Below are 25,071 nucleotides of genomic sequence, written 5' to 3' on the forward strand. Positions count from 1 at the left end.
GAGAAATTCACATGTCATACATCACAGAATCCAATAGACATTAACCTTGCTTGACCTTTACTTTGGAGACCAAGCATTCAACAGTCAAAACTTTTCCATTTATTAATCCTATTAGCTCAACCAATAATTTGCATCACTTTTTACCAAAATTGGAGCAACTTTAACTTTTGACCCCTGTACAAACTTAAACTGACCTTTGACACCATTTTTGCTGTTTTTACCCCATAACTCCTGAACATTCAGTCATAGATAGTCCAAACTATACCTTTTTGGAATCATTATGATCAGACAAACAATGTAGTGTGGTTTTCAATTTGATTGGAGCATTTTTAATTTTGACCCCTGTGTAAATCTTCGATTGACCCCTAACTGTCCGCCTATTGAAAATTCAAGTGGCTAGTCATTTTTTTCAAAAGACTAATGTCTAAGGAGTATTTGTGCCGACTTTGGTGCTTGTATCACCATTTGCAGGATTGTTTCAGTTATCAGCTGCACTATTAGTGGTGTGTTCCACATAGCCTGATTTGTGGGGGTGTAGCACCCTGCCCGGGCACAAATTTGAGCCATTCTGCCCATCCCCTGTCTCCATCTTTCCAAACCAAGTGGCAAGATCGGCAATTCCATAGTTATAGCGACAGCCAGAAGTAAAACTGTGACTGTATTATGACTGCACAATTAATTGTATCTGACTGTGTGATTATTTAATCATCAATGGGTGTGATATATATATAAAGCAACCATCACAGACCACACTGACAGTGCACTGCTGCAGTTTATGCACTGTGCATGCACCACCATGAAAATCAGTTTGTTTTTTCTCCATCAGATTACAGGAACAGGTTTTTTTCTGTCCTCCTGTCTGTTTCTGCTCTGGAAGTCAAGACTAGTCGAAGCTCATTTACATGTTGCAGCATGTAAACCTGTAGGGGAAAAAAACCCCTGTATGAATCACTGCATTTTTTAAGTTCAGTTTTTAACTTAAAAAGTGCAGATTTGAATATTAAAGTGATCCGGATTTAAGTCATGCCCACAATAAGATAATGATTAAAGGGGTCATTTTGTGGAAAACCAGTCTTTCTTCTTTTTAAAGTTATTTATTTATATATTTATTATTATTATTATTATTATTATTATTATTATTAATAATAATAATAATAATGGATTTTTTTCTATTTGAGGTTTAATGTTGCATATCAATCAATCAATCAATCAATCAATCAATTTTTTTATATAGCGCCAAATCACAACAAACAGTTGCCCCAAGGCGCTTTATATATATCTTCACAGTCCACAGATCTATGGGTGCTTTCACAGAAATTATCTTGCTAGCAACATCATTTAGGTTGTTTAAGACCTCTAATGAAAATGTAACAAAAACCCAAATGCTTTAATTGTACCTCATTTTATAAAAATACTACTTCATTAAACAATCGTTAATTGATAATCTATTACAAAATCCTAGAAGGAAGATGAAGAAAAAAAACCCTGAGATGCAAAGGGCAAAGTTCTACATCACACAGCAACCACTGATTTTTTGATATATCTCACACACACTTTGACAGAAATACAGACCAGTTCTCTAGTATTTGGCCATGCCTTCATTTGTGTAATGTTGCCTCTGTACAACACCACAGTGAAGTTCAAAATAATCAAAATTTGCTTTTCCGTGTAGTGATTATAAATGTATCACATTAACTGTTTAGGAGTTGCAGCCATTTACAGCATTATGCACTGTTTGTCCGGTCAAAGTCTTGGTTGCTTCCCTCACTTATCTCTGTTATATACTTTCAAGTAAATAATGTGTGATACCAGTAGTGGGCACAGATAACCAAAAAATTAACATTGATAACAGATAATCAGATAACTGAAAAGTTATCTTTGATAAAGATAAAACGATAAACCACCCAAAAACGTATCTGAAGTTACAGATAATCGATAACAGATAAATTCCAATATTGTCTCTGATACATTTGCAACTACTACTAAACTGTATTTAAGTTTTAACGCCACAGTAGCTTCTAGTAATACTAAAAGTGACAACAGACCCAAACAATGAGACCACAATTTTGTCTTTGAACATCCAGCATTGCCCTGCCAGCTCTCTATCAGTTACAACACTCCGGTCAGGTGGAAGTCTTGTAAAATAAAGTCATGCTGACTTATGGTTTTGATTTATAAATAACATTAATACCGATAGAATAACTCCATTAATGTCAATTCTGTCATTTGTACAAAGTTAAAATATATATTTTAATGTTGAATAATGCACTAATTCTGAGGTTTTGTAACAAACACAGACAGATCGCAAAGGATTCTCGGTAAAAGTGCCTCTGCTAAACACTGATTGGTTCAGTCATTCATTATGTAAACCAACACGTTAATGTGATGTGTGTCGTGTGTTGGTGTTTACAGATAAATGTGCTTTTGTAAAATATTCCATTTTGTATTTGTAAAAACAGGCATTTTTATGGAGCCCTGGAAGTGTCATCGCAAAATGTTTTGCATGTGGAGAGAATGTACGCTCATTTTATTAGTGCCATGCTCATGTTTCATGATGTTGTAAAACGTGCACTTTGTCTTGACACATAAATGTTGGCTTTACACTGTGCGAGTTTTTGCCCTTTTTCAGATGATTTTTCATTCATGCGAGAATTTTTTTGGACCGAGTTTCAGGTTAATCGTGCGTCCTGCATCGTGTAGTTTACATGGAGTAACAAGCTGCGTTCAACATCTCACGACCACCTCCTGATCGCCGATCATATGGTCGAATAAAAATCAAACCTGTTTGATATTATTCTGTATCCTGCTGCTGAAGAGCTATAAGCGTACAACCGCTCGCACTGTGCCTGTGTAAACACCGCAGAGCTGTCTTGTAATGTTTTTTTGTTGTTGTTTTGTTTTTAAACTTAATTTGTAGAAAAAAAAATCCATTTGCAAAGCCAAAAAGTTGATTTGGCAACCATCTGATATAACCAGGGTCAAAATAAATAGAACACTGCCATCTACTGGTGCCCAGATGCTTAGTACTTAGTGCGAATACTGCCACAAACACTACGGGCAAGTAGATGGCAGTAGAGGCCTGAAAAACTTGCCAAAACAAAATCCCAGATAATCCGTGTCTGCTACATTTAAGATGCGTGGAATTTAACAAATGCAAATACAATAACATTTATAAACGCAGATAATATATTTATGAGGGTTTTAGGCACTAGAGTTTAATGCTGTTGTCCGTGGAGCTTGAAAAGAGTGTGTGAAATGCATTTGTCCTGTCGTGAACGTACTATTACCCTATCAACCATAATGCACTGCTGGACACAGCATGTGCTCACTAAAACCTTAAAATTAGCACATTACTTTAAAACATATATCTGATATTTTCACTTTATAAAATGTCAGACATGACAGTAGTTTTAAATAACTTGTCCAAAATTAATTTGGTTAAAATTTGAACCATAAGTTAAAAATGTATGCCTCTGGATGACTTGGGTGATATTGCCAGCGTATCAGTATGGTGTTAAAAGAAATGATTTTTCTTTTGAGACCACTTCTCTTTTGCCTGCAGAAGATAAAATGGTTTCTTCAGAAACAGCTCTCTTCTGTTTGCAGAGGATAGAACTACAACCCCTGGCAAAAATTATGGAATCACCGGCCTCTGAGGATGTTCATTCAGTTGTTTAATTTTGTAGAAAAAAAGCAGATCACAGACATGACACAAAACTAAAGTCATTTCAAATGGCAACTTTCTGGCTTTAAGAAACACTATAAGAAATCAGGAAAAAAAAATTGTGGCAGTCAGTAACGGTTACTTTTTAGACAAAGCAGAGGGAAAAAAATATGGAATCACTCAATTCTGAGGAAAAAATTATGGAATCATGAAAAACAAAAGAACGCTCCAACACATCACAAGAAAAAAGTTGCACCACCTCTGGCTTTTATAACAGCTTGCAGTCTCTGAGACATGGACTTAATGAGTGACAAACAGTACTCTTCATCAATCTGGCTCCAACTTTCTCTGATTGCTGTTGCCAGATCAGCTTTGCAGGTTGGAGCCTTGTCATGGACCATTTTCTTCAACTTCCACCAAAGATTTTCAATTGGATTAAGATCCGGACTATTTGCAGGCCATGACATTGACCCTATGTATCTTTTTGCAAGGAATGTTTTCACAGTTTTTGCTCTATGGCAAGATGCATTATCATTTTGAAAAATGATTTCATCATCCCCAAACATCCTTTCAATTGATGGGATAAGAAAAGTGTCCAAAATATCAACGTAAACTTGTGCATTTATTGATGATGTAATGACAGCCATTTCCCCAGTGCCTTTACCTGACATGCAGCCCCATATCATCAATGACTGTGGAAATTTACATGTTCTCTTCAGGCAGTCATCTTTATAAATCTCATTGGAACGGCACCAAACAAAAGTTCCAGCATCATCACCTTGCCCAATGCAGATTCGAGATTCATCACTGAATATGACTTTCATCCAGTCATCCACAGTCCACGATTGCTTTTCCTTAGCCCATTGTAACCTTGTTTTTTTCTGTTTAGGTGTTAATGATGGCTTTCGTTTAGCTTTTCTATATGTAAATCCCATTTCCTTTAGGTGGTTTCTTACAATTCGGTCACAGACGTTGACTCCAGTTTCCTCCCATTCGTTCCTCATTTGTTTTGTTGTGCATTTTCGATTTTTGAGACATATTGCTTTAAGTTTTCTGTCTTGACGCTTTGATGTCTTCCTTGGTCTACCAGTATGTTTGCCTTTAACAACCTTCCCATGTTGTTTGTATTTGGTCCAGAGTTTAGACACAGCTGACTGTGAACAACCAACATCTTTTGCAACATTGCGTGATGATTTACCCTCTTTTAAGAGTTTGATAATCCTCTCCTTTGTTTCAATTGACATCTCTCGTTTTGGAGCCATGATTCATGTCAGTCCACTTGGTGCAACAGCTCTCCAAGGTGTGATCACTCCTTTTTAGATGCAGACTAACGAGCAGATCTCATTTGATGCAGGTGTTATTTTTGGGGATGAAAATTTACAGGGTGATTCCATAATTTTTTCCTCAGAATTGAGTGAGTCCATATTTTTTTCCCTCTGCTTGGTCTAAAAAAGTAACCGTTACTGACTGCCACAATTGTTTTTCCTGATTTCTTATAGTGTTTCTTAAAGCCAGAAAGTTGCCATTTGAAATGACTTTAGTTTTGTGTCATGTCTGTGATCTGCTTTTTTCTATAAAATTAAACAACTGAATGAACATCCTCCGAGGCCGGTGATTCCATAATTTTTGCCAGGGGTTGTATACTATCTGCTAGGAAACTTTTAACAGGTAGGTGCTCAACTGATTTTAAATTTTAAAAATGTTTGCCGCTGTTCATCTTTGTTTACTACGTTATAGGACAAAAATGTATTGGAAGATAATTAGTCCGATAATGGTTTTAAAGTTATCTAAAAAGATAATCCGATAATGAAAACATCTTCGATAATTATCTGTTATCGGATTATTGCAACTGTGCCCACCACTGTGTGATACTAAAATTGATTGAGTTGAACTGAGTGCCAGAGATACCAGCATAAGTCAGAGAAATTCATTTATTCACATTAAAAAAAAAAGAATCACAATCGCAACATTACGTGCCTTTAAGCCCGCTGTCTTTGGCAAATTCTGCATGCAGACATGCCTTCAATTCTGGCTTCCACCCTGCTTCATGCTCCATTACCTTCTGTTGTGGGGCTGTGTCATCTGATCGGTCTGCTGCTCGTGCCTGAGCTCATATCATTTTTGATCAGGATATGTCATTCAAAGCGCATATTAAACAAATATGTAGGACTGCTTTTTTGCATTTACGCAATATCTCTAAAATCAGAAAGGTCTTGTCTCAGAGTGATGCTGAAAAACTAATTCATGCATTTATTTCCTCTAGGCTGGACTATTGTAATTCATTATTATCAGGTTGTCCTAAAAGTTCCCTAAAAAGCCTTCAGTTAATTCAAAATGCTGCAGCTAGAGTACTGACGGGGACTAGAAGGAGAGAGCATATCTCACCCATATTGGCCTCTCTTCATTGGCTTCCTGTTAATTCTAGAATAAAATTTAAAATTCTTCTTCTTACTTATAAGGTTTTGAATAATCAGGTCCCATCTTATCTTAGGGACCTCGTAGTACCATATCACCCCAATAGAGCGCTTTGCTCTCAGACTGCAGGCTTACTTGTAGTTCCTAGGGTTTGTAAGAGTAGAATGGGAGGCAGAGCCTTCAGCTTTCAGGCTCCTCTCCTGTGGAACCAGCTCCCAATTCAGATCAGGGAGACAGACACCCTCTCTACTTTTAAGATTGGGCTTAAAACTTTCCTTTTTGCTAAAGCTTATAGTTAGGGCTGGATCAGGTGACCCTGAACCATCCCTTAGTTATGCTGCTATAGACGTAGACTGCTGGGGGGTTCCCATGATGCACTGTTTCTTTCTCTTTTTGCTCTGTATGCACCACTCTGCATTTAATCATTAGTGATCGATCTCTGCTCCCCTCCACAGCATGTCTTTTTCCTGGTTCTCTCCCTCAGCCCCAACCAGTCCCAGCAGAAGACTGCCCCTCCCTGAGCCTGGTTCTGCTGGAGGTGTCTTCCTGTTAAAAGGGAGTTTTTCCTTCCCACTGTAGCCAAGTGCTTGCTCACAGGGGGTCGTTTTGACCGTTGAGGTTTTACATAATTATTGTATGGCCTTGCCTTACAATATAAAGCGCCTTGGGGCAACTGTTTGTTGTGATTTGGCGCTATATAAAAAAAAATTGATTGATTGATTGATATCATCTGATTGGTCCGCTGCTTGTGCGTGAGCTCATATCATCTGATTGGTCCACTGCCCATGTGGGAGCTCATATCATGTGATCAAGTCCGCAGCTTCCGCGTGGAGCTGTATCATCTGCTCGGTCCGCTGCCCGTGTGTGAGCTCATATCATCTGATCGGTACGCTGCTTGTGCGTGAGCTCATATCATCTGATTGGTCCACTGCCTGTGCGTGAGCTCATATCACCTGATTGGTCCACAGCTCCTGCGTGGGGTTGTGTCATCTGATCGGTCCACTGCCCATGCCTGAGCTCACATCATCTGATCAGTCCACTTACATGCACATCAGTACTGCCATAATCAGAGGTACCTGGTTTACATGAATTAAGTTCATAGGTTGGATGTTGTTTGCAATCCAGATGACAGCTATAGCAGGTCTTGAAAAACACAGCAGAAGAGAAGACAACGCTCTGTCCCCCATCCCCTCCCCTTGTTTGCCTTCCAACCAGACTTTGGGTGGAAAATGAACTGCACCTGTATGGCATTCGAGGTGCATTCTGCACATTCCTGCTGCATTCTGCCAGCATCGTGGGGATTTGTGCTGTGTTCCGACTGCATTCGACCTGCATTCTGGAGCTGCTGCACACCGAATATGTACGAATCATTCGAGGTGGCTTTGACCCACATTCTGGGTATTCAAACGACATTATTACACAACTGTCGGAATATCTGTCCCTTGCGACTGCATTTTGAAGTTTTTTCCCCATTACAGATGATTTGACTTGATTCCTGCTCATTCATGCTAAGTGTGATGTGGCCCTTATGCCAGGCACAGCTTGTTTGAGATCTCTGAAACGTGTAACAGAATTACACCTCAAATGCTCATTCACTCACTCACTCATCTTCAACCACTTACTCCAGTTAAGGGTCACAGGTGGCTGGAGCCTATCCATGGGGCGTTCACCTTTGACAGGACGCCAATCTGTTGCAGGGCCACATATAGACAAACAAACACATTAACACCTACACGCACACCTATGGACAGTTTTTTAAAGTTTTCAATTCACCTAACCTGCATGTCTTTGGATCTGGGAGGAAGCCGGAGCACGTGGAGGGAACCCACGCAAACACAGGGAGAACATGCAAACTCCACACAGAAAGGCCACAGGTGGGAATCAATCCCATGACCTTTTTGCTGTGAACAGTGCTAACCACTAATCCACCATGCCGCCACCCCAAATGCTTTTTAAAATTCTGGCATTTTTACTCAGACTATTAAAAGGACCCCCCCCCCCCCTCGCCCCAACACACACACAATAGCTCAGGATTACCCCTGTATTCCCAAATTAGAAAAAAAAAAATCCATAATGGGACAGCACATGCTACGACTATCAAACCTTTGAAAATAAATAGTCATACAGTCATATAATACTGTCATCTTCCAAGAATTAATTTTAGGTTATATCGCCCACCCCTACTACTGCAACATGGTGGCCTCCACGAGGGGTCTGCTCCCATATACATACGTATGAGTTCATTCTTAACTCAATTCATTGTTACAGGTAATTACACTAATGAACATGAAAATGAACTATGTTGCATTTCCCCTAATATACACCCTGAAATCCTACACCCTGCAGCTTTAAGGTCTTTTTCATGTACAAGTGTTTGGTAACAGGTGATGAAAATGTTGTTGTACTTTGAGATTGCTGTTAATTTTGCTGAGGATGTACTAATGTGTTGGGTTTGAACACTAATACTGAAGATGTCTATATGAAAAGTAAAAAGAGGAATCACATCAATCATACCAGTCAAATAATCATTACAGTTGCTAATAATCTCTGATTGCAATACAAAACTCAAATATTTATTTTTAATTAAATAAGAAGTGCCTTTTTTCATATTGAGATGAGGAAGGCTGTGATTTTAAATTAGCAGTTCATACACTCTCTTTTTGCAATTAAACAGTAAAATGTGGCTGTATCTGAATTTCAAAATTGCTGCTTTATATAACTTGTTCTATGTTATATTTTCAGTGTTTTCCCTGCTTTTGTAAAAAAAGAATTATTTTATGTTATGATGTCCCTGTGACCCTTAATTTGAGTAAGTGGTTAAAGATGTATGAGTGAGTGAATGTTATATCTTCTAAAGTGTTGTTATACCTGTGAACGACTGATTCTCATTGATGCAGACGACAAATGCAGAGAAAGCGCATCATTGTGAAATTGACATTTTCTGATAATTATTTTGAAGAAAACAATTCCAGATGAAACATTCAACATTTTTCAACAAGTATATGTGCAACATGAACTTCACATATAATGTTTAGGATGTGGAAACTGTAGAGCTCATCAAGATAACTGGTTTCATGTGACATTACGCCATCTCTTTTAAATTTATGTCTTTTGTTTTATACTTGTATGAGGAAATCTGAGAGGAATGTACTGTGATTTGGACCTTACAATGACCTTGAAACCATACTTTTACCCTTACCTCCCTGATACCTACATATTTGGTTTGGGAATTTTCAAACAAAATTGTGCCAAGCCTGTCAAATCACCCTCCCCACATAAAATTAATACTTTCTGAGTATGACGGTGAAATCCAACAGATGGAAAATGGGACCGATCTTCCACCTGGTGCTAGCCAACTGAAGGTGTTGCCATTTTCATACACAGCGCCCATGTCCTTTAAAATTCATATTCATATTCACACATCAAATTCATAAATGTAGCGTGTTGAAAAGGAATTTACACAGAATTCTGGCTGATTTTGAACAATATATAAGCAGTATTAAGCTTATAGACTCTCCCAGATTTCATAAACTGCCACGCTCTATAAGTAATGTAATTTTTTGAAGAGAATTAATGTTAAAGAATGCCTTTACTTTTGTCATTGTACAATTTTTTTTATATTTCTTTCTATTTATAATGATAATACTGTGAGTGTTATTGTGGCCTCGTCCTTTGTTCGTTTGCTATTCATTTTACTGTTTATGTATTTGTTGAAAAAAACGTTGTGACAGACAAAAAAAAAGTGACTAAAAACACCTTAATAATATTTAACTAGAAATAAACTTGATTGTTGGTTTGTTTGTTTATTTTGCCATTAAAACTGGCCATCACTTCTCAAAATAACATAACTTCTCAAGGCCAGGGATCCTCAAAGTCTGGAGACTAATTAGTCACAGTGCAGCAAACGCGGTAAGTAGGCTGAGCGAGTCCGAGTCAGGTTTGTCATTCAATGCAGGAACAGCCGTGGAGGCATCGCGCGTGCGTGTTTGGACAAGGAGGATTGTAGATATTCCTCCCCTCAGGACTTTACTCAACCTCTGTGGCTTTGCAGCAGCAGTGGCGGTGGGGAGACCCGCTGCCACTCAGTGAGAACAGAGACTAGATCTGACTCGCCAAACACCAGAAAAGCCTCCAGTGACGCCAGGAAAAGTAGCTAAATTTGTCGCTAGTCGCTCTTGAGAAAATAAGTCGTCAACTTTGGAAAGTTGCCAGATTTAGTGAGGAAGTCACCAAGTTGACAACACTGGGCTGATGCGGAGACTCTGAGCCATGCAATTGTCTCTTCTAGATTGTACTATTGCAATGTTCTACAACCCCTGGCAATAATTATGGAATCACCGGCCTCGGAGGATGTTCATTCAGTTGTTTAATTTTGTAGAAAAAAAGCAGATCACAAACATGACACAAAACTAAAGTCATTTCAAATGGCAACTTTCTGGCTTTAAGAAACACTATAAGAAATCAGGAAAAAAAAATTGTGGCAGTCAGTAACGGTTACTTTTTTAGACCAAGCAGAGGGAAAAAATATGGACTCACTCAATTCTGAGGAATAAATTATGGAATCACCCTGTAAATTTTCATCCCCAAAACTAACACCTGCATCAAATCAGATCTGCTCGTTAGTCTGCATCTAAAAAGGAGTGATCACACCTTGGAGAAATAAACAACAAAACAAATGAGGAACAAATGGGAGGAAACTGGAGTCAACGTCTGTGACCGAACTGTAAGAAACCACCTAAAGGAAATGGGATTTACATATAGAAAAGCTAAACCAAAGCCATCATTAACACCTAAACAGAAAAAAACAAGGTTACAATGGGCTAAGGAAAAGCAATCGTGGACTGTGGATGACTGGATGAAAGTCATATTCAGTGATGAATCTCGAATCTGCATTGGGCAAGGTGATGATGCTGGAACTTTTGATTGGTGCCGTTCCAATGAGATTTATAAAGATGACTGCCTGAAGAGAACATGTAAATTTCCACAATCATTGATGATATGGGGCTGCATGTCAGGTAAAGGCACTGGGGAGATGGCTGTCATTACATCATCAATAAATGCACAAGTTTACGTTGATATTTTGGACACTTTTCTTATCCCATCAATTGAAAGGATGTTTGGGGATGATGAAATCATTTTTCATCATCCCCATTCATTTGTTCATTTCATTTGTTCTCCTGGGGGATTTCAATGCCCACGTGGGCGGTGACAGTGAGATCTGGAGGGGGTGATCGGGAAGCACGGCCTCCCCGATCTGAACCCGAGCGGTGTTCAGTTGTTGGACTTCTGTGCTAGTCACAGTTTGTCCATCACGAACACCATGTTCGAGCACAAGGGTGTCCATAAGTGCACGTGGCACCAGGACACCCTGAGCCGGAGGTCGATGATCGACTTTGTAGTCGTATCATCTGACCTTCGGCCACGTGTCTCAGACACTCGAGTGAAGAGAGGGGCAGAGCTGTTGACTGATCACCACCTGGTAGTGAGTTGGATCCGCTGGGAGGGTAGGAAGCCGGTCAGACCTGGCAGGCCCAAATGTATCGTGAGGGTCTGCTGGGAACGACTGGCGGAACCCTCTGTCAGCGAGGCCTTCAACTCCCACCTCCGAGAGAGCTTCTCCCAGATCCCGGGGGAGGTTGGAGACATGGAGTCCGAGTGGACCATGTTCTCCACCTCCATTGTTGATGCGGCTGCTTGTAGCTGTGGTCGCAAGGTCTCTGGTGCCTGTCGCGGCGGCAATCCCCGAACCCGGTGGTGGACACCGGACGTAAGGGATGCCGTCAAGCTGAAGAAGGAGTCCTACTTATCTCTGTTGGTAGGTGGGACCCCAGAGGCAGCTGACAGGTACCGGCAGGCCAAGCGTGCCGCAGCCCGTGTGGTCGCAGAGGCAAAAACTCGGGTCTGGGAGGAGTTCGGGGAGGCTATGGAGGAGGACTATCGGTCGGCCTCGAAGAGATTCTGGCAAACCGTCCGACGCCTCAAGAGGCGGAAGCAGCTCTCCACCAGCACTGTTTACGGTGCGGGTGGGGAGCTGTTGACCCTGACTGGGGATGTTGTCGGGCGGTGGAAGGAGTACTTCGAGGATCTCCTCAATCCCATCGTCACGTCTTCCAAAGAGGAAGCAGAGACTGGGGGCTCAGAGGCGGACTCATCCATTACCCATTTTGAAGTCACCGAGGTGGTTAGAAAGCTCCTCGGTGGCAAGGCCCCTGGGGTGGATGAAATCCGTCCTGAGTACCTTAAGTCTCTGGATGTTGCGGGGCTGTCTTGGCTGACACGCCTCTGCAACATCGCGTGGCGATCAGGGACAGTGCCTCTGGATTGTCAGACCGGGGTGGTGGTCCCTCTGTTTAAGAAGGGGGACCGGAGGGTGTGTTCCAACTATAGGGGGATCACACTCCTCAGCCTCCCCGGTAAGGTCTATTCCAGAGTACTGGAGAGGAGAATTCGACTGATGGTCGAACCTCGGATTCAAGAGGAGCAGTGTGGTTTTCGTCCTGGTCGCGGCACACTGGACCAGCTCTACATGCTCCATCGGGTGCTCGAGGGTTCATGGGAGTTCGCCCAACCAGTCCACATGTTTTGTGGACCTGGAGAAGGCGTTCGACCATGTCCCTCGGGGCACCCTGTGGGGAGTGCTCCGGGAGTACGGGGTCCGGGGTCCTTTGCTAAGGGCTATCCGGTCCCTGTACGACCGCAGCAGGAGCTTGATTCGCATTGCCGTTAGTAAGTCAAACCTGTTTCCAGTGCACGTTGGCCTCCGCCAGGGCTGCCCTTTGTCACCGGTTCTGTTCATTATTTTTATGGACAGAATTTCTAGGCGCAGCCAGGGTTTAGAGGGGGTCTGGTTTGGGAACCACAGAATCTCGTCTCTGCTGTTGGCGGACAATGTGGTTCTATTGGCTTCATCAAATCAGGACCTTCAGCGTGCACTGGGGCGGTTTGCAGCCGAGTGTGAAGCGTCCGGGATGAAAATCAGCACCTCCAAATCAGGAGGCCATGGTTCTCGATCGGAAAAAGGTGCTTTGCCCTCTTCAGGTCGGTGGAGTGTCCTTGCCTCAAGTGGAGGAGTTTAAGTATCTCGGGGTCTTGTTCACGAGTGAGGGACGGATGGAGCGTGAGATCGATAGACGGATCGGTGCAGCATCTGCAGTGATGCGGTCGCTGTATCGGACCGTCGTGGTGAAGAGAGAGCTGAGTAGGGGGGCAAAGCTCTCGATTTACCGATCGATCTACATTCCGATCCTCACCTATGGTCATGAGATTTGGCTCATGACCGAAAGAACGAGATCGCGAGTACAAGCGGCCGAGATGAGTTTCCTCCGCAGGGTGGCTGGGCGCTCCCTTAGAGATAGGGTGAGGAGCTCGGTCACTCGGGAGAAGCTCGGAGTCGAGCCGCTGCTCCTCCACGTTGAAAGGAGTCAGTTGAGGTGGCTCGCTGGAGAGGTGTTCCGGGCACGTCCCACTGGGAGGAGGCCCTGGGGAAGACCCAGGACACGCTGGAGGGATTACATCTCTCGGCTGGCTTGGGAACGCCTTGGGGTTCCCCCGGAGGAGCTGGGGGAGGTGTGTGTGGATCGGGAGGTCTGGGCGGCTTTGCTTGAGCTGCTGCCCCCGCGACCCGACTCCGGATAAAGCAGAAGAAAATGGATGGATAGATGGATGGATGGATGGATGGAAATCATTTTTCAAGATAATAATGCATCTTGCCATAGTGCAAAAACTGTGAAAACATTCCTTGCAAAAAGACATATAGGGTTAATGCCATGGCCTGCAAATAGTCCAGATCTTAATCCAATTGAAAATCTTTGGTGGAAGTTGAAGAAAATGGTCCATGATAAGACTCCAACCTGCAAAGCTGATCTGGCAACAGCAATCAGAGAAAGTTGGAGCCAGATTGATGAAGAGTACTGTTTGTCACTCATTAAGTCCATGCCTCAGAGACTGCAAGCTGTTATAAAAGCCAGAGGTGGTGCAACAAAATACTAGTGATGTGTTGGAGCGTTCTTTTGTTTTTCATGATTCCATAATTTTTTCCTCAGAATTGAGTGATTCCATATTTTTTTTCCCTCTGCTTGGTCTAAAAAAGTAACCGTTACTGATTGCCACAAGTTTTTTTCTTGATTTCTTATAGTGTTTCTTAAAGCCAGAAAGTTGCCATTTGAAATGACTTTAGTTTTGTGTCATGTCTGTGATCTGCTTTTTTTCTACAAAATTAAACAACTGAATGAACATCCTCCGAGGCCGGTGATTCCATAATTTTTGCCAGGGGTTGTATTCTCTGCAGTCTAGCATTAGAGGTCTCCAATTGGTTAAAAATGCTGCTGCCAGACTTTTGACAAGAAGCGAAAAGTTTGACCACATTACACCGATTCTGGCATCTCTTCACTGGCTTCCTTTCTCTGTGAGATCAGATTTTAAGGTTCTGTTACTAATCTATAAAATTATTCACTAACAGACTAACATCTCCTTACTTAGCTGACCTAATTAAACCCTACGTGCCAGCTCTTTGTTTTCGGGGCGCAGGACTACTTTGTGTCCCTAAGGTGAATAAAAAGTCTGCAAGCCATGGATCTTTCTCTTATCGTGCGTGTGCCTTGTGGAATTATCCCCCTGCGGAGATAAAACAGTCAGATTCCATAGAGACATTCAAGTTCAGACTGAAGATGCATCTATTCTCCTTCTCGTATGACTAGCATACTGGCATAGCATGGAACTGTGCTTCCTCTTTTTTAAAATTTATCTTGTTAGCAACTGAGCATGAAAGACTGAATGAAAGACTCGTTAGCAGACTTTTAATGAGCGTTTCATTGGATCCAGGTGTGTTGGAGCATAGAGACAACTAAGAGTGTCAGGAATGTGGCTCTCGAGGACCGAACGTGGCCACCCCTGGCCTAAGGGGTGGGCAATCATGTGGTGTGAAGGGCCAAGACACTGCAGGTTTCCCTATCTACCAATCACCTCAGCAGGGGATTTCATTGATGTCCAGGTGCCTCAGCAGGTGATTTAATTGATGATCAGGTGTTTATGTTCAGGGGAGAAGCTTATCAGCAAACGTAACTGCTGAGGTGATTGGTTGCAAAGAAAACCTGCACTGTCTTGGCCCTTGTTGCCCACCACCCCTGGCCTCAGCAGTGGGTCACCACTCTGATTATGTTGTGGAAGAAGCCTCAAGGAGACCAGACTCAGAGGAAGTTTTTCCTTTCCACTTTTGCCTGTGTGTTGGCTTAGGGAAGTTGGTAAGGTTCGACCTTACTCGTGTGAAATGCCTTGAGCCAGCTTTGTTGTAATTTGGTGCTGTATAAATAAAATAAATTGAATTGAACTGAATCCTTTACACAGATCCATTAATTCACCACAGAAATTCTTACTTGAGTCCAGATGCAGTTCCACATTTTCCACTAGTCACATTTTTTTTCCTAGTTCAGGAAGTCCTGTGATTTGTAATCCGGTGTGATTTATATCCTGAAAAGTTTCTGTGTAGGCTCTCAGTTGTCCAGGTAGTTTCCCTAGTAGAGAAGCTTGAATCTTTGACTGGACTGGGTTGCTTGACGTGAGGACATTTCGCTTCAAATCGCAGAAGCTTCCTCAGCTAAAATTCTTGCTCTGGTAGTCTGACTTCTGTCTGACCCTTGTCGAGAAGAACGACAAGGGTCAGACAGAAGATTCAAGCTTCTCTACTATATACTGAAAAATCACACATTCATTATTAATAATAATAGCTATAATACCAATTTATATAGGGCGTTCACAGGAATCACTGCACAGCACAAAAGAAACTTCAATTAAAACTTGCACCACAACAATGCACAAAAATCTGAAAATAAAGAACTGATTAAATCAACTGGACCCATGTTGTTATTGTAGTGTTTCCAACATTGTGGGTCAGCAACTGCATCAATTAACACACCCAGTATGTTGTCCATTGCACATTTACATCTTGCTTATTTTTGGAAATAAAAAGTTGCCCCAGGAAAATCCAGAGGTCACTCCATTTTGGAATGAGGCTGCAACATAACAAAAATGTAGCAAAACTGAAGTGCTGTGAATACTTTCCGGATGCACCGTATATAAACTTTGGCTCAATGGGTTAAAAGTGTTATTCGTAAGTCCAATAAAAAATGATTCAGTTGCTGGATGCACTGCGAATCAGGCTTAGTGTTTGGACATTTTTAATCCATTACTTCTGCCACAGACTCAGATCTACATTTTAGATAATGTTACTTATATCAAAGGAAAGCCAGTATCAAAGTAATCCCAAGATAATGTGTTGATTTGCCTCCAAAACCATAGAACAGTAGGCGCTTTGAAAAAGACACAGAGAATATAATGTGTTGTATCACATGGCCATGACCAATATGGTATGTCAAATTGAGATTTCTTCATAAACATGAGTGAATTCCTTGTGCATGGATAACAGAGCCTGTTGTAGTATTACGACCTTCAAGACAGAAACAGATTCCACGAAAAATGTATAATTTTTAAAGTGAAAATCTTTGGAAAATGGCTTTCTGGGAAACGGCTCCTTCCATTTCCTTCTCCGGCTCTGGATTTCTGGCAGTCTACCAGTTAGGAGTTGCCCAGTGCTTCCTAAACATAGCTCCTTGGATGTTTCGCACAGCACCTTGTGTTCTTGGTGCATCTGCTGGATCTCTAGTAGCAGCTGCTGTGGTCTGTGAAATCAGCCCTCGTAAGTGAAATATCTATATATGACATATACTATATGTATGATGGTGTTTAAATCTGCATTATAGGCATATACTGTATGTATGATGGTGTTTAAATATCTATATATGATATACAGTATGTATGATGGTGTTTAAATCTGCATTATAGGCATATACTGTATGTATGATGGTGTTTAAATATCTATATATGATATACAGTATGTATGATGGTGTTTAAATCTGCATTATAGGCATATGCTGTATGTATGATGGTGTTTAAATATCTATATATGATATACAGTATGTATGATGGTGTTTAAATCTGCATTATAGGCATATACTGTATGTATGATGGTGTTTAAATATCTATATATGATATACAGTATGTATGATGGTGTTTAAATATCTATAATAGGCATATACAGTATGTATGATGGTGTTTGAAATATCCATATATGATATACTGTATGTATGATGGTAAATGGTAAATGGACTGCATTTATATAGGACTTTCCCATCTGTATCAGATGCTCAAAGTGCTTTACAATAATGCCTCACATTCACCCCAATGTCAGGGTGCCATACAAGGTACTCACTACAAATGGGAGAAACTAGGGGATTAAGGACATTGCCCAAGGTGATTTAGTGATTTTGTGGATTTGAACGGAGGATCCTCTGGTCTCAAGCCCATGCTTTAACCACGAGACCACCACCTCCCCTATATGATGGTGTTTAAATATCTATATATGATATACTGTATGTCTGATGGTGTTTAAATCTCAAAAATAGGCATATACAGTATGTATGATGGTGTGTGAAATATCTGTATATGATATACTGTATGTATGATGGTGTTTAGATCTGTATAATAGGTATATACTGTATGTATGGTGGTGTCTGAAATATCAATATATATTGTATGTATGATGGTGTTTAAATCTCTATAATAGGCATATACAGTATGTATATGTATGGGTTCCAACCTGGTCGTGGAACAGTGGATCAGCTCTTTACTCTTGCAAGGATATTAGAGAGGTCTTGGGAGTATGACCAAGAGTCTACTCTACATGTGTCTTGTGAACTTGGAAAAGGTGTATGACGGGGGGGGGGGGGGGGGGGGGGGGGGGAGTTGTGGGAATATTTGATATTGGATTCACTGCAAAGTGCAGTCTCTATATGACCAAAGTCGGAGCTGTGTCTGCGTTCTCTGCACAACATCAGACCTGTTTCCAGTGGGTGATGGACTCCATCAGGGGTGCCCCTTGTCACCAATCCTGTTTGTGAAAGTCATGGACAGGATTTCAAAGTGCAGTCAGGAACCGGAGGGTGTCCAGTTTGGTGACCCCAGAGTTGCATCTCTGCTTTTTGCAGATGATGTGGTTCTGTTGGCTTCATCAGGCAGTGATCGCCAGATCACACTGAGCAGATTTGAGGCAGAGTGTGAAGTGACTGGGATGAGAATCAGCACCTACAAATCTGATATAATGGTCCTGTGTCAGAAAATAGCGGATTGTCCTCTCTGGGTCAGGGGAAGGTTACTGCCCTAAGTGGAGGAGTTTAAGTATCTCGGGGTCTTGTTCACGAGTGGGGGTATGTTGGAGCATGAGATCAATAGACTTATTGGGGAGGTATCTGAAATCTTATGGTGCTGTACCGCACCCTTGTGGTGAAGAAGGAGCTGAGCCAGAAGGTGAAGTTCTCAATTTATCAGTTGATTTACAGTCTTATCCTCACCTATGGTCATGAGCTTTGGGTAATGACTTAAAGAATAAGATCACAGATACAAGTAGCAGAAATGACATTCCTCTGTTAGGTATCTGGGCTTACACTCCTGGACAGGGTGAGAGGCTCAGCTAGCCTCCCTAGGGAGGTGTTCCAGGCACGTCCAACGAGGAGGCCCCAGGGAAGACCTAGGACAAGCTGGAGAGATTATATTTCCCAGCTGGCTTGGGGACGCCTTGGGTATGATGTGTTAATATCTCTCTCTCTCTCTCTCTCTCTCTCTCTCTCTCTCTCTCTCTCTCTCTCTCTCTCTCTCTCTATCTCTCTCTCTCTCTCTCTCTCTCTCTATATATATAGTAGTGTTCAGAATAATAGTAGTGCTATGTGACTAAAAAGATTAATCCAGGTTTTGAGTATATTTCTTCTTGTTACATGGGAAACAAGGTACCAGTAGATTCAGTAGATTCTCACAAATCCAACAAGACCAAGCATTCATGATATGCACACTCTTAAGGCTATGAAATTGGGCTATTAGTAAAAAAAGTAGAAAAGGGGGTGTTCACAATAATAGTAGCATCTGCTGTTGACGCTACAAACTCAAAACTGTTATGTTCAAACTGCTTTTTTAGCAATCCTGTGAATCACTAAACTAGTATTTAGTTGTATAACCACAATTTTTCATGATTTCTTCACATCTGCGAGGCATTAATTTTGTTGGTTTGGAACCATGATTTTGCTCATTTATTAGTGTGCTTTGGGTCATTGTCTTGTTGAAAAGGCAACATGACCTCTTCAAGTATTTTGACAAACTGATCCATGATACCTGGTATGCGATATATAGGCCCAACACCATAGTAGGAGAAACATGCCCATATCATGATGCTTGCACCACCATGCTTCACTGTCTTCACGGTGAACTGTGGCTTGAATTCAGAGTTTGGGGGTCATCTCACAAACTGTCTGTGGCCCTTGGACCCAAAAACAACAGCTTTACTCTCATCAGTCCACAAAAATTTGTTCATTTCTCTTTAGGCCAGTTGATGTGTTATTTGGCAAATTGTAACCTCTTCTGCATGTCTTTTATTTAACAGAGGGACTTTGCGGGGGATTCTTGCAAATAAATTAGCTTCACACAGGCGTCTTCTGTCACAGCACTTACAGGTAACTCCAGACTGTCTTTGATCATCCTGGAGCTGATCAGTGGGTGGCCTTTGCCATTCTGGTTATTCTTCTATCCATTTTGATGGTTGTTTTCCATTTTCTTCCACGCGTCTCTGTTTTTTTTTTTTGTGTCCATTTTAAAGCATTGGAGATCATTGTAGATGAACAGCCTATAATTTTTTGCACCTGCATATAAGTTTTCCCCTCGCCAATCAATTTTTCTAATCAAACTATGCTGTTCTTCTGAACAATGTCTTGAACGTCCCATTTTCCTCAGGCTTTCAAAGAGAAAAGCATGTTCAACAGGTGCTGGCTTCATCCTTAAATAGGGGACACCTGATGCACACCTGTTTTTTCCACAAAATTGACGAACTCACTGACAGAATGCCACACTACTATTATTGTGAACACCCCCTTTTCTACTTTTTTTTATAGCACTACTATTATTCTGAACACTACTGTATATATATATATATATATATATATATATATATATATATATATATATATATATATATATATACGAGGGCTTCATTAAAAAAATCTCCTTTAACAGTGGAATATCCGGATAAAATGCTGAAACCGACTTCTTCTGAAACTTCTCTGTTCTCTCACAACGTCCTGGATCAATAGAGCCTGAAATGTGGAGGTTTTCAGCTTGAAACAGGCTGATGACGCCGCCTGAGAGCGCTGTGCGACGTCTCGCACTGTGGGAAGTCCTTAAAGCGACAGTGTCACCTCAAAATCTCTCATCAGCCGTTAAAATTTTCACTGAAAACCAGCTTAATTTTTCGAACCATGTCCACTTCGATGTGTCTCACAGGTTTAGAAAAAATTTTGATCAAACAAAGCGCCAGTCTCTCAGCAACTTCTCAGACAAAGGAATTCCGACGAGGGGCTGGACGAGTCCTCCCACAAGGAGTGCTCACAGGCGAATGACGTCACCGACAGGCGTGGAAAAACTCACGCATGCGCACGAGGGTTCAAGCATGTCTGACGTAAAAACATATGAATGAAATCCATATAGTTTTTGAAAAAAATAAAAAGGACCTATACTTTATGTACAGACCTCGTATATATATATATATATATATACGAGGTCTATTAGAAAAGTATCCGACCTTATTATTTTTTTCAAAAACCATATGGATTTGAATCACGTGTGATTACATCAGACATGCTTGAACCCTCGTGGGCATGCAAGAGTTTTTTCACGCCTGTCGGTTACGTCATTCGCCTGTGGGCAGTCTTTGAGTGAGGAGTCGTCCACCCGCTCGTCGATTTTTTTCATTGTTTAGGAATGGCTCAGAGACTGTTGCTTTGTTTGATAAAAATTTTTTCAAAACTGTAAGGCACAACTGAGTGGACACCATTCAATAAATTCAGCTGGTTTTCGGTAAAAATTTTAACGGCTGATGAGAGATTTTGGTCTGGTAGTGTCGCTTTAAGGACGGTCCACGGCGCCTGACGGCGATCTGCGCTTCGAGGCGGCAGCGTCTCGCCGTTTCAAGTTGAAAACTTCCACATTTCAGGCTCTGTTGACGCAGTAAGTCGTCAGAGAGCAGAGAACTTTCAGAAGAAGTCGGCATGAGGAGTTTATTCGGACATTCCATTGTTAACGGTCATTTTGTAATGAAAGAACGTGCGGGCAGAGTCGCATGTCGGGCTGGACCCGACTGCGGGGGGTCGCGACAGGAAAAACACCTCCGTTGGAAACCTTAACGGGCAAGTTGGAACATGCCCAAGCTGTTAAACAATTTCTCAGTTACTCACTTGTTGAAAGCCATTAAAAGCCGCCTGAATTCTACAAATGGTTTTCAACACGGAGGTGTTTTTCCTGTCGCGGCGCACACAGATTTGCCGAGTCGTCACGGAAACGACTCGGCGAATTTGCGCGTACGTCTTTCATTAAAAAAATGTCCTTAAACAGTGGAATGTCCGCATAAATTCCTCATGCCGGCCTCTTCTGAATCTTCTCTGTTCTCTCACGATGTCCTGGGTGAATTAAGCCTTAAATTAGGATGTTTTCAGCTCGAAACAGGCCGACGACAGCGCCTGGAAGCGCTGCAGGACGTCCCGCTCCGTGGGAAGTCCTTACACCGACAGAAACACCCCATAATCTCTCATCAGCCGTTAAACTTTTCACAGAAAACCATCTTAATTTCTCGAATAGTGTCCACTCAGATATTCCTCACAGGTCCAGAAAAAATTTTGATAAAGCAACGCGCGCCGTCTCGAGCAGCGTGTGAAACAAAGGAATTCAGCCGAGAGGGCGGGACCACATCTCACTCAAGGCCTGCCCACAGGGAAATGACGTCACCGACACGCGTGAAAAAACTCACGCATGCGCACGAGGGTTCAAGCATGATTGGTGTAATCGCATGTCATTCAAATCCATATAGTTAAAAAATAAAATAAAAGGGTCGGTTTATTATCTAAGAGACCTCGTATATATGACATACACTGTATGTATGATGTGTTTAAACATCTGTATGATTAAATTATTATTATATATTATTATAAATTATATTTAAAAAGTATTAAAAATCTATATGACATATACTGTATAGTGCAGGACCTAAGACTTCAACCTCTTGCTGTGGCCACCAGAGGGCTCCAGTGAAGTGCTTCCACATCTGGAAATATTACTCTCGGGGCACTCTGCAACTGTGCTAGGTTTCATGCTTTTAACCCCAAAATGCATGACGTTAGACTTGGGTCTTGCACTGTATGTATGATGGTGTTTAAATATCTATATATGATATATACTGTATGTATGATGGTGCTTGACATATCTATATTTGACATATATATGTCAAACACCATCATATCTATATCTATATGTGACATATATTGTATGTATAATGTATAACTGTATGTGTATAATGTGTGCTATACAAACTGAATTTGTACAAATATGTTGCCCTTCTGTCTTTCAGTGACAATTTGGGATGAAATACTGGATTTGGCCAAATGGATTAAAACATTTTTGTTTGGACCCTTTCACCCCTCCGTTAATGTTTTCCATTGGTTGGAGTGTGTTCTCTACAAATATGTCCCTTCTGATGCTGACCAACTGGCCAGTGGGCGTCTTGCGGTGACTATGACCCGTTTGACTGACGGCGAGTGTGTTGTCATATCAGAGTTCAACTCTAAAGAGGACGTAATACAGGTGAGTTTGCACGAAAAGGTAGCTTGGACAACAGTAACTGAACTTTTCCTCTTTTTTTGTGTTGAAATTGATTAATCGGCACAATGAGCAAGACATCAGAATTGCTGAGTGAAAATATGGAATTTGATTTGGAGATGTGCATACATTCTAAAAAAGATGCATAGCTCAACTTAAAGAAAAAAATTAAAGTAAGTAAGTAAGTAAGTAAGTAAGTAAGTAAGTAAACTTTATTTATATAGCACTTTTCACAGACCAGGGTCACAAAGTGCTTCACATGATAAAATCAATAAATACAAAATAACACATACAAACATTTAAAAGAAAATCAAACTAAAATGCAATTTTAAAAAGGTGAGTCTTAAGTTGCTTTTTAAAAACATCGACAGAGTCTAACATTTTGCATGTTTTTTCTTTCAGTAATTCCAATTCAACCATTGCCTACAAAATGTCAAGAGGCTTTTAGAATCAGACTAGCCCAGGCTTATTAAAGCATTTGGTTAAGTAGTTTAGTATACTTAATTAAAGATGAATTAAAGATTTTAGTGTTATTATGTAGATAACCAAATTATTTAATTTATGTTATTGTAACCTCTCTATTTCACCTCCATTATTCTCAGAAACACCCATGCAAATGATCTTAAATTTGTGACGTTTAATTTTTGAACTTATTTGATATAAGACGGAATAAATTGCGCTGCAATTCCAGTTTTAAGATAAAACTGTTTATTTTAAAGTAATTGTCAAACTATGTCCTCTGGTGTAAAATTTGCCAATTCAACATGCAGATTCACCTCGGGTTTGCTGTGGTGACCCTGAGTGCAAACAAGGGAGCAGTGAAGGGACTTACTATTCAACAATTTAAGTTGTACAAACAAACCCCAATGAAGTTTTTTTTTTTTTCAGAGCGCATCATTTGCGTTTGAATTCTCAGGGCATTTTATAATATTACTTGAACATACTTGAATACTATTAATACCTGATCTGTGTTCAAGCTCACAAAATGACACTCCCCGCTGTGCCACATCAGCTGCTTGGAGTATTACCTATGGGTGAAAGTAAATCTTTGGCAAAGAAATGCCTGAATTAACAAACTGGTCATCCTCTATATTGAAGAGGCAGAACAGTTCACTTTATATATGCAACTGACAAATATGAGGTAAAAATATAAAGCAACAAAAGTCTAATTTTTCCCTCTTGAAGATGTTGGACTGGAATTATTGTCAGCAATAATATAAATGTGTTGTGTTTCCCATTTAACATGGACTGAAATGAAACATTGACGATTTCTATGGACACAAGAATCTTATTTTGATTATTGCACACGTGCCTTGGATTGGTCAAAATAAAAACTAAAATCTTCAGTTTTAACACAATGGCACAAGTCTTGCAAGTTTTGGCATGCTGACTGCAGGAATGTCCATCACAGCTTGTTGCCCATCAAATGAACATCATTTTACGACCACAAGATGCCTACAATGCTGTTTCTGAGAATATAGTGTATTTCCCTTTAAAAGGTTTGTTTGTGGGTTATAATAATCCATTTTACTTCCTATTTGCTTAATAGGCCCTGCTGTGTAGTTGTTTTGTGCCTGGGTACTGTGGTATGCAGCCTCCTTCCTTCAAAGGAGTAGTAAGTATTTTACGACATTAGCACAAACTCCTTTTTAGGCATTTGTTGTTGGCATCATACAATATTGCTGTCTTCTCTCACAGTTTTATGTGGATGGAGGCCTCAGCAGCATGCAGCCTGTACTTAATGCAACATGCAATTCAACCTTAACCATATGTCCATTCTCCGGAGAGACAGACATCTGTCCCCTGGACACACCCTCCATGTGGGACATGGCAGTAAACGGAATCACCTTAAAGGTCAACATAGCTAACTGTCTGCGGTTCATCAATGCCCTCTATCCGATGGCTTTGGAGGTCAGACGCCTGCTGTATATATGTTGTGAAGACTGAACTCTTATTTGTCACACTGTCATTTATTCAGACAAATTGCTGATCTTTTGTCTGTACCCCACTTTTCCATGTGGATCACACTCACGTTTTCATCAGTATGCAGCACAAGAAAATCAACTGAGCACTAATCAGAAACTTTGCATTGCTTCATGTTCTCACAACCCCAAAAGTGACCTATAATGTTCTGATTGATTGATTGTAATTATGTGAATTATTTTTTTATTATATTATCAGAGTCCTGCTAATTTTTATCCCTTTAGACAGTCATTTTTACAACCACACAGCAGTAGCACATGCCACAGCATGAA

The 25,071-nt window shown here is 40.9% G+C and overlaps 1 protein-coding gene across 1 annotated transcript; it reads left to right on the top strand.

The window, feature by feature from the left end:
* The first annotated feature begins 6,864 nt into the window (after window positions 1-6,864).
* Window positions 6,865-24,763, top strand: LOC117511472 (patatin-like phospholipase domain-containing protein 2). The gene is made up of 5 exons (XM_034171492.1): window positions 6,865-6,965; window positions 7,048-7,151; window positions 22,569-22,801; window positions 24,366-24,431; window positions 24,515-24,763. The coding sequence occupies exons 1-5, from the start codon at window positions 6,865-6,867 to the stop codon at window positions 24,761-24,763; spliced, it is 753 nt and encodes a 250-aa protein (XP_034027383.1).
* Window positions 24,764-25,071: the final 308 nt, after the last annotated feature.

The sequence above is a fragment of the Thalassophryne amazonica genome, chromosome 6 (genome assembly GCF_902500255.1).
Source record: "Thalassophryne amazonica chromosome 6, fThaAma1.1, whole genome shotgun sequence".
Taxonomy (NCBI): Eukaryota; Metazoa; Chordata; class Actinopteri; order Batrachoidiformes; family Batrachoididae; genus Thalassophryne; species Thalassophryne amazonica.

What these genes read in the sequence shown, in the direction of transcription:
- LOC117511472 (XM_034171492.1), top strand. Translation starts at nt 6,865, where the DNA reads ATGTGGGAGCTCATATCATGTGATCAAGTCCGCAGCTTCCGCGTGGAG. An exon ending in GAGCTCATATCATCTGATCG is followed by an intron (nt 6,966 to 7,047) that starts GTACGCTGCTTG and finishes ATTGGTCCACAG; the next exon opens with CTCCTGCGTGGGGTTGTGTC. An exon ending in CTCCTTCCTTCAAAGGAGTA is followed by an intron (nt 24,432 to 24,514) that starts GTAAGTATTTTA and finishes CTTCTCTCACAG; the next exon opens with TTTTATGTGGATGGAGGCCT.